The following is a 9,661-nucleotide window of genomic DNA, read 5'->3' on the forward strand; positions in this document are numbered from 1 at the left end:
GGCTTTTCCCTCTAAATTAAATTTTTGCCATGCATTTATATAAGTGTATGCTTACAAAAATCGTTAGTGTGCGTGTGATGACAAAGAGTAGCGTCAGCAAAAAAGAAACAATTTGGGTGTAAATGGTTATTCATATTGTATGAGTACTAAAGGTATTTTAAAATGTATGTTTGTCTCGCAATTTCAATAAAACACACAAGCAATCAATAATCATTTATATTTTCAATGTAGTCTTAAACTAAACACAGTTTATGAAACGACGTAAGTGTGTACAAGCTGCACTAGTTCATTTATTAAACTCGATTCTGGTGTAATTGAGTTTGTAAGATTCTTACTACTTAACAAGATGGGATTATTCAAAAGTACCGCCTGATTTATTAACTTTACGCTCTCAGATTTCTTACAACGCTCACTACACTTCGTCACAATATTAGTTATTTGCTTTTTCGTTAAAAACTTAATCGACCTTTTGGTAATTGAGTTGTATAGTTTAACATAGGAAACTATATCGTCAAATTCTAACAAATCAGTGTGAGGCAGCAAATCATTAACGATGCTTAAAATCTCATATTCTATGTCGCTTTTGATTTTAAAATCGTATAAACCCTCAACGCCACTATTAACACCGAACTTTGCACAATATTTAGCAAAAATATTGATACCCAAACTGTGAACCATGTTACCGATCAAAGCGAGCGTTTCTTTCACGATAACTTTATCCTCTTTCTTTATATTACGAACCACGTAATGCAACCAGGACATGAACCCGTAACCCTCGACCAATATCTCGAAAGCTCTGGGTATCGAAACGATCGAGTTCAGCGCGCCCAATATTTTCGTCTTCGTCTTCCTGTCCGCCATGACTGTGTTATAGAAATCCAATATCATCTTTAGACACATCGTTTTGAACACCACGTTGACATCTGTCATGGATTTCGTTCCGTCTCTTATGACGTCAAGAATCCAATTTCTTCTGTCCATCGCTTCTACATTGCTATCATGAAAGAGGCTTAGGAAATCTGGAACAACGGTTAGGTCAACAAACTGTTTCGCGATTAGGAAATTGTTAACTGGTTTGTAGAGTGGCTCAGACGGTGAAGTGACTACTAGAAGGGCTTTGGCTAAGTATAGAGCACCGGTTGCAGGTAGTTTTGGATTTTTAATATCCTTCAATTCGCCTTCAGCGGCTGCATCTTTGATCGCGGTTGTCAAGCTTTGACGCAACGTTGTAATGAAATCCATGAGAAGTAGCTTGTCGTTTTTGTGTCTTCTGAAAAAGTTATTATAAAATGGTTAATTTCATTTTATTACAGCACATTTAAGTCCTAAAATGTAATGACACATAATGCTATATTAAGCAATACAAATTCTTTTTGATTTTTATATTTACACACCTATTTACATTAAGTTAAATTTAATCTCCAAAAACGCCTTTTATTCAAGAATCCATGATGAATACTGTGTTTTGTTTTAGATTTCAACCAATGACATCACGTGGCTTAGAAATTATATAAAGATAAAAAAAGGTATTTTAGTAAGTTAATAAAAACTAATAGGTAACTTACGTTTCAGTTTCCAGCAACAAACAGAATCTGTGCAGAACATGATAAGCTGCCGCACGCATCAGCGGACAGTGTGAACTGAGACCCATCACGGGCACGGACAGCAGACCCGTTCTTAGCAGCTTAAAACATGAAGCCACGGAGCCCGGAGCCAGGAGATGACTCAGAAGAGGAAACAAAAAGGCAGGATCGTATATCCCTTCATCATTTCCTTCGTGTGAGATGGAAACGATGTCTGTTTGTGCCTCAGCTAAAATATTACGGTAATCGTCTTTTAACAATAAATTTTTGATAGCCTCTTCTGTATCTTTAACATTTGATTTAGATTTGACATCGCGTAAAGCTCCGTCTAGATAACTCTTCATTAAACTATTCGAGTTTCGCGAAGGTAACTCGTAATTATATGCCAATTTTTGGTTTACAGGGAAAAGCCTGACCGTCTTTTCAATGATATCTTTATCGAGTAAATTTATAACTTGGTTCGGTGTTGGATGACTCCATAATGTTGCAGTTCTGCTCTTCCTGATTGCATAATGGTTTGCAGCCGAATCGCCCCACAGGTAGGGCTTATATTCATTGACAGGCAAGTCATTACTTTCGTAAAACTTTAGTATCGTCAATATCAATCTATCACTCGGACTCCGCGTGGCGCGGTATGCGCTCAAATATACTGGTATTTGTGGTGTTTTCATAACTGACTTATTCGTAGATATTAGAACGTACAAAAACTCTAAAAGACGAGACTTTATATCAGGGCTGTAATTACTTAACATGACGTTTAGGAACTCGGAATGTGACGTCACCATGTCGAATAGCGTCACGATGTCTTCATGATCGCTTGGATAAAACAATTTCACAAGTGATGAAAGCAATGATAGAAGTTTTGGCCCAGTTGTGTTCTCTTGCACGGCCGTTCGTATTTTCAATGAATCTTTAAGGACGGCTTTACAGAAGTTTTGCCAAATTCCGCTCTCTATCAACTTTTTAAAATCTTCCTTCTGGTCCACTTCGAAATTTTCATTTGTTTTGCATATTTGTATCGCTTGAGAGACGCTGGACACTAAATCAGTTAAAACATGAGCATCTTTATTATCTTTTACCGCTAATGTTGTTGTATTTAGCATGGATAACAAGTAATTAATTAGATATTCCTTTTTTTGACCTTCTTTCGAAAGGCATAACTTCAAAAACGCGGTCTGCATTAAGTGGACATGACTTAGTTCAACTGTTTCAAATTTATGACTCTTCGTATATAGTTTCTGGCAATCATTTAACTCCATACATTCAACGAGCAATTTCCTTATAAACTTCCACGAGTTTAAGTAAACTTGACCAGCTTTATGTGGTTTCTCTAAGAACTTGTTGATATTTGATTTATATTCATTATAAATCATAGTGAGAATTTCTTTGTTATCTGTTAGATACTGATTATGATCTATAATAGCGTTACCTAATGGTAAAGTTATTTCCCTTTGGCTGAGTATTTCAGGTCTATTAATTTCTTCTTTAAAAATGTCACAAAATTTGTTGTTAAATTTCAGAATAGTGTAAGCTAACAACGATGTTGTTTTTCTCACTGTGTTCGCGTAGAAGAACTTTTTAAAATGTTCCTCATTCACACTTTGAGCTTGATGTGGTTTATTTTCAAAATACTTAACTAGTGACTCCTCTAAACTTGTTAAATTCGGTATAATCTCTTTCAGGGACAACAATTTTCCATATAAATCCATACATTTTGTTAAAACATCATTGGACAATTCTAATGAAATCGAATCGGAATATTTATTAATCAATACACAGAGCAATTCCAGTATAAGACTTGGTTCTTTGTCCTCCTTGATGCAAACTTCTGTATCAGCAGAAAATATACTCTCAAAAACTTTTAAATCATCATCTTTAGACAGGCCCACGGTTTCTAGAACTCGTATAGTTAGGTCACTGTTAACTGTCTTATTTTTCTTTATTTTAATGAAACATTTTACAATTTCGCTGTAAGTTTTTTGTTGATACGACTTCAAAAGGAAATGTTTTCTATTGAGATAGTTAATAATATCTCTATTCTTTTCTATAATATTAACAAGTAGTTCAGTGGCCAAAATATTCGATGATTTCTTGTTCAAATCGATTGGTTGGAATATTTTAAGGAAATGGGCATTTTTAAACATATGCAAAACGATACTCCTGCAAATATTCACCATAAGGTGTCGTTTTCCTAGTGAAATAATAATTTCGAAATAATTTAAAATTTTCTCTTGTTGTTCCAGTGTAAGATTATCCATATTTGTCAATCTTACAATACAAAACATAAGATATTTCGACCATATGTATAAATCTGAACTATTTATTTGTTTTGTTACATCTATTTTGTAGTTCACACCCATTATAGTCAAATCGATTTCATCTGATGATTCTACTAATGACGGAAATATATTCGTTAAAGGTATATCTTCATTTCCAATTACCGATTTTGATATATTTATTAATGTAACATCATTGCCTTTGGTTTCTGGAAAACAAACCGGTCTAACTGTCCATTCAGCTATATAAGTTCTGATGTCTAATTTAGAATCACTCATTAGAACTTCTGTAAGTTCGGGCGAATAGTTACTGTGTAGCAAATTAGCTATGTACAAGCATATAAATGATTTCAATTGATTTTTTGCGTCCTTGTTATTTTGTATATACTGTATGCAACCTACAATGAATGTCGAAGGCATTTTATTTTCTAAGAATAAACTGTCCTCGATCATTTTACCGTGCATCAAATCATTAAATAATTTGTCTAAATTCGTCATACTATTTTCGTCTGAAATCTCGAAATTAACCATTTGATTTTTTATATACTCCGACAATTCATTCCTATTTTTTAATACATTTTCAATAACATCTCCTATCAAGGATATAAGATTTACGTCACTGTTTTTTAATGTATAAAGAATCAAATGTATTTCGTCTTCATCGGCTTCGAATATTTCAGTATTTTTAAAGAACATGTACAATGTATCTTTCGCCTCCATCCATGTGTCGTCTTCATTGTTCGTAAAAATGTCCAACATTATTAAAAACAAATCTTTAAACATTGAATTTTGCAGTGTCAACACTGAACTATCCAACGCGAGCCATAGGGAAACTATTTTGAATTTCAAAAGGGAAATGTGACCAGTTGTAAGTGTAGTGGAAATATCTAAAATCTTCTTCATATTAATAGTGCCTTCAATAGTCTCGATGGATGCAGGATACAGATAATTATAAAGCAACAGCAGCTCTAGTAAAGATAGCAGAGAATCTGCTTTATTCTGTGCTGGTAATTTGTAGTCTTGTGGTGTTTCCTCACTTACTTTACCATCAATAATATTGTTAATCAAGGATACTATGATATTTGGAGCTGGCATGTGTTTAGGAAGGAAATTTTCTAACTTGTTTTTAAGCTCTAGAATCTTAACATTCGAGTCATCTAATTCGATAATTTGCATATACCTTTTTAATGTTTGCAACATTTTTACAAGTACCTTAATGCAGTAGAAAGATATTGTCTGATCTTTTCCTATACCTGTGTTTATTAATTTCAATAAAGGTACCGGCATTGTTACGAATCTTACGAAATTTGCAGTCTGGTGAGGATTCAGATTGTTTAATCTTGTGACCATGTCTTCAGGTTTTAGTCTGTCCAGTAGTTTTAAAATAAAATCTGTAGTTCTCTCCCAAATAACTGAATGCTGAGGCTGGAAACTTGGTTCTATGACATTAATTAGTGCTCTGTGAAGGTCTGGACACTTGTACACTATCTGAAGAACAGCCTCCGACTGAAATTCATTTTCCCAAGGTCTTTTTAATGATTGCATAGCCTTGTAAAGGTTTTGATTTTTATTTGCATCACTGGTGCCCAATGTCGGGTCGATGAAATAAATTCCGAGCTTATGGGATGTGAACAATGTGAGTATTATATCAGATAATAATGTCATTATCTCATTACGAGCTTCCTCTTTGTTTTCACTACTCGATTCCGGAGGTCCTTTCCATGTAAACAATCTGAACAAATTGTGTAAAACTTGATGACTGAAAGTTTTTAATTTTAAGGTTTTAGAAATGAAAGTATTGTCAATGACATTCTTTTTTAATATATTCAGGAACATCAGTACAGCATCTGCCTCATCTTGGACCAATCCAGGAATGACCAATGACAGTAAACCTTGTTTTTCAAGCAATGCTTTTATCAGAGGCAAATGACCATCTACAAGAAATGACGTCATAAAATGTACGAATGCCGTTCTGACATTGTCTTTCTCTTTATAATTTGGCTTCTCAACCACATGTTGTAAATTTTTAGGTGTCAAAGGCACTTGATTAAGAATTTCTACACCTAATTCAGAGTTTAGTGTCACCATGGATGTGAGTAGATTTAAGACAATTTTTCTATGACGTGGACCTGAATTTTCACTTATCATGATTTCAATCGTTGGAATAAATGTATTTAAGAAGTACCGACAAGCTTCCTCTGTAATGGCTATCATGTGTGGAAGTGAAGATTGCACTTTTAGTATGATTAAGTGAAAGAGATGAAAAGCTGGTGTTGCCAGAGTTAAATTCTTTTTATTGTCTTGTGTTATCTGTCTCAATATCTCATGAGAGTTTCCTCCAGCCTTCAGGTATTTAAACATGTAATCTACTTCACAGTCTGGATTGAGGCAGACTTGAAGAAACTGCGTTAAAGCTGAAATTTAATAAAAAAATAAATTAATTATAAATAAAGATCATTTAGAACAGATATAACAGACATAAGTGGTAACCTTCATCCAACCATTGACAAGAAAATTAATACAAATCTCTTCTGAGCATTAGGACCTAAGATGTGTGTCTGTGCACTCACAAACTGAGTAAGCCAGTTAAAGTTGACATTTAGCAGTAAAAGTAATGACTTAGTGATTACACAAAGACCAACCAACAAAGTGTTATAGTAATAATTTAGAAATTAGTAACATAATTTTAAGAGAAATTAACTAATAATCTGACTACAGTATAGTAAACTGTGATCTGAAATAACTGAGTCTATTTACTTGGTCGTAGAGTTATGAGGAAGCATGTCTGGATTTACCCATACTATATTTATCCAGCCAAGTATTCTTACCGGCACTAAGACCATGACATCTTTGTTTCTAAGTTGATGTAAGATATGATGAATATTCCTTACAGTGCTTCTTACCAGAAAGTTTATTACATTACTCTCTCTGCCTACTTATATGATAAATAAAAAAAAAATACCATTCATTTCTGAACGGTTCTTTAATATGCTTAATATATAACATTATTGTTTTTGTATTGTTAACTATTATATAAATAATATTTTAAAACAAAAACACAAATTAACTTGAACTATTCATTATATTGAATATATATTGAACTCTAATTATTACCTGGTCATTAAAGATCTTTAAATCATTTATATTAAACTATCTTAAAATGTTAAAACAATGGTTACTTTTTTTAGTTCGCTTTTATTAACAAAACACATTTGTAATACTATCATTTATATACTAGACTAACTTATTCTTAAAACAAATAATTTATAATAAAATGAAATCATGTATGTTTAATACATACTTTATGCTTTATAGTAGTTTTATATATAATAAAATTAGATGCATGGCAAAAAAAAATATAACATAAGTTTAGATATTCTATTTATATTGATTATATACAGTAGTAGCTCACCCATAGTTTGTCCTTGTTTTCCCACTAGTTCCTTTCTGAAGTGTTTAACATCAAATAATTGAGATTTCGTTGAGTTAGTGGTTTCATTATCAGAATGCTCCTCATTTTGAGGTTGTTCTGAATCTAGATCCATTTTATCATTTTCTTCTGAATGACTGTCACTTCTGTTCTTTTTCGTCACATCGCTGGATTCGTCATCGTACTTTCTTTTACCCATTATTATTGTTAATTATAAAATTGCTTCCGTAAAACTATATATTGTAAATGTGCTGTCACACGTGCGTTTGTTTTGGCAAGTGACAATGACGTATAGATGAGAGATTCATTTATAATTACGAAAATTTACAAGTAACTTATTGCCATTTTACTTTCGAAATATTTATTTAAAGTTTTAAGTAAGTTGTTTTAAGTATTAATGAACTTTATTATATAGCAATAACTTAAAATTTATATATTTTTATATAATTTAGTTTTGTACAATTATTTTTTGTATCTTTGTTTTTTGATTTGCATTTTAAATCAGATTAATATCCCATATATTTTTTTAATCCAAATAATTCTCTTAAGGCGTAATGAGTAACATAACATTATATTGTGCTTTCAAAAATGGGTTTGATCATCTGACAGCCAACTCTAGTACCGCGCTCGCTCATTGGTAAAATCAAATAGCACGCTTCGTGTTACATCATTCCGTCCCCTTTCATGAAACAACTTCCTACTTCTAACTTCTCACAATAAACAAATTGTATATAGGTCCGATCATTCAAAGATAATACAATAACCGCCTTCAAATAATTTAGTATTTAAGTTTAATAAAATAGTTAAAAGCAAGTGCGGTTTAAAAAAAATCCTATATATTTTCACTGTACTCTTATTTTAGTGTCGTTATAATCAAAGAATCCAAATCAAAATAAATTTTATTCAAGGCTGTTACAAGCACTTTTGAATCATTTTTTTGAAACATTTAAGTGAAGCTACCACCGGTTCGGAAAGTAGATACTACCGAGAAGAACCGGCAAGAAACTCATTATTTACTCTTTTTCAACATTTAAAAAATACAAAGTCATTTTAGTTAAATACAATTATTTAAAATAATTAAGTTAATTCTATAAAACTGTTTACTGGTCAAAATTAGCAAATGATTCTGTAAATATATCATAAATTTTGGTATGTAATAAAACAATAAAAATACAGGTAAAAAAAGTTTAATTACAAATTTATCACAAATGTTGCTATCATAATAAAATATAATAAATTGGACAAAAAAGTATTTTACAACAGTGTTTTATTTTGTTTAGAACGTATTGAACAAGAAACAAAAATATTACATCATAAAATATTCCGAAATATTTGCTTAAACTATTTATAGCTAATCAAATTTGATAAAAAATAATAATCTTAAAACTTACCATGTCGTACTATATGTAAAATTATAAAAAATATCACTAAAATAAAATGTTTATAAATTACAATATTTCTAAAAAAGAAGACGCTGAACTTAAATTTAACTGTGTAATTAGCTCCACAGTTGTTACTCTTACAAATTTCTATATTATCAATAAGTAGTATATTAAACTGAAATGCAAATAGCCAGTCTGAAAATGGAAGCTGAAAATCAAATATTCATTGCAATATTTGAGTCTCCCTGCAGTCCCTTGCTTTGGGGGCTAGGGGCCATTCATTTATTACGTAAGACCATTTAGAGGGGGAGGTATCTAATGTTTTCTAGCACGGGTAAGATGGAGTTTCGATAGTTCTTATATAAGATAAAAAAAATGCGCAAAGTTCATATTATTCGAAAAAGCGCGGGAAACAGTGCGATTGCATCGCAATTAAAAATTTCGCTTCAAAAAATGTTACTCTGAAAAATAAACATTAAGATAAACCAAACGCGTGTTCAATTCTTTACATAAAAAATACGAAATAGGGGGAGAGAGGTCGGCCTATTCTTATATGATTTATGGGGTCAAAAACTAGCAAAAAATAGTCTTACGTAACAATTTAATGGTCCCTTATCTCACGTACGTCTGCTTCTGTTGTGACCAAAACCCGTCCAATCACTGTTTGCCCTAAACCGTAGGATATTTACGATAGCAGATAAAACCTAAGTACAGTATCGCGTCTTTGGTACCTCGTCAAACATGACTGCAGTCAGTGTACACAAAACGACACCACTGACTACAATAAACCTTATAAAACTCTGAAAACACCCACGACTAGTCTCCAGAGTTGTCATACTTAATATAAAATAGTCATGTAATAGCGTAGATATAAATAATTAAAACTGGCAAGCACGAATGAACATTAAAAAAAAAAAAAACATACTAAGAATTACTTAACAAAAAGTAAATAATTATTATTTCTGAGTTGCTGAGCGTCTTTCCTCGCGC

At 32.0% G+C, this 9,661-nt stretch overlaps 1 protein-coding gene across 1 annotated transcript; it reads right to left on the minus strand.

Moving 5' to 3' along the window:
• Nucleotides 1–200: 200 nt before the first annotated feature.
• LOC124536651 (nucleolar pre-ribosomal-associated protein 1) lies at nt 201–7,583 on the minus strand. The gene is made up of 3 exons (XM_047113186.1): nt 7,272–7,583; nt 1,566–6,273; nt 201–1,270 (listed from the first exon to the last, which is right to left on the minus strand). The coding sequence occupies exons 1-3, from the start codon at nt 7,486–7,488 to the stop codon at nt 250–252; spliced, it is 5,946 nt and encodes a 1,981-aa protein (XP_046969142.1). The 5' UTR covers nt 7,489–7,583; the 3' UTR covers nt 201–249.
• Between the last annotated feature and the right edge of the window lie 2,078 nt (nt 7,584–9,661).

Source organism: Vanessa cardui, chromosome 17 (assembly GCF_905220365.1).
Source record: "Vanessa cardui chromosome 17, ilVanCard2.1, whole genome shotgun sequence".
In the NCBI taxonomy this organism is placed as follows: Eukaryota; Metazoa; Arthropoda; class Insecta; order Lepidoptera; family Nymphalidae; genus Vanessa; species Vanessa cardui.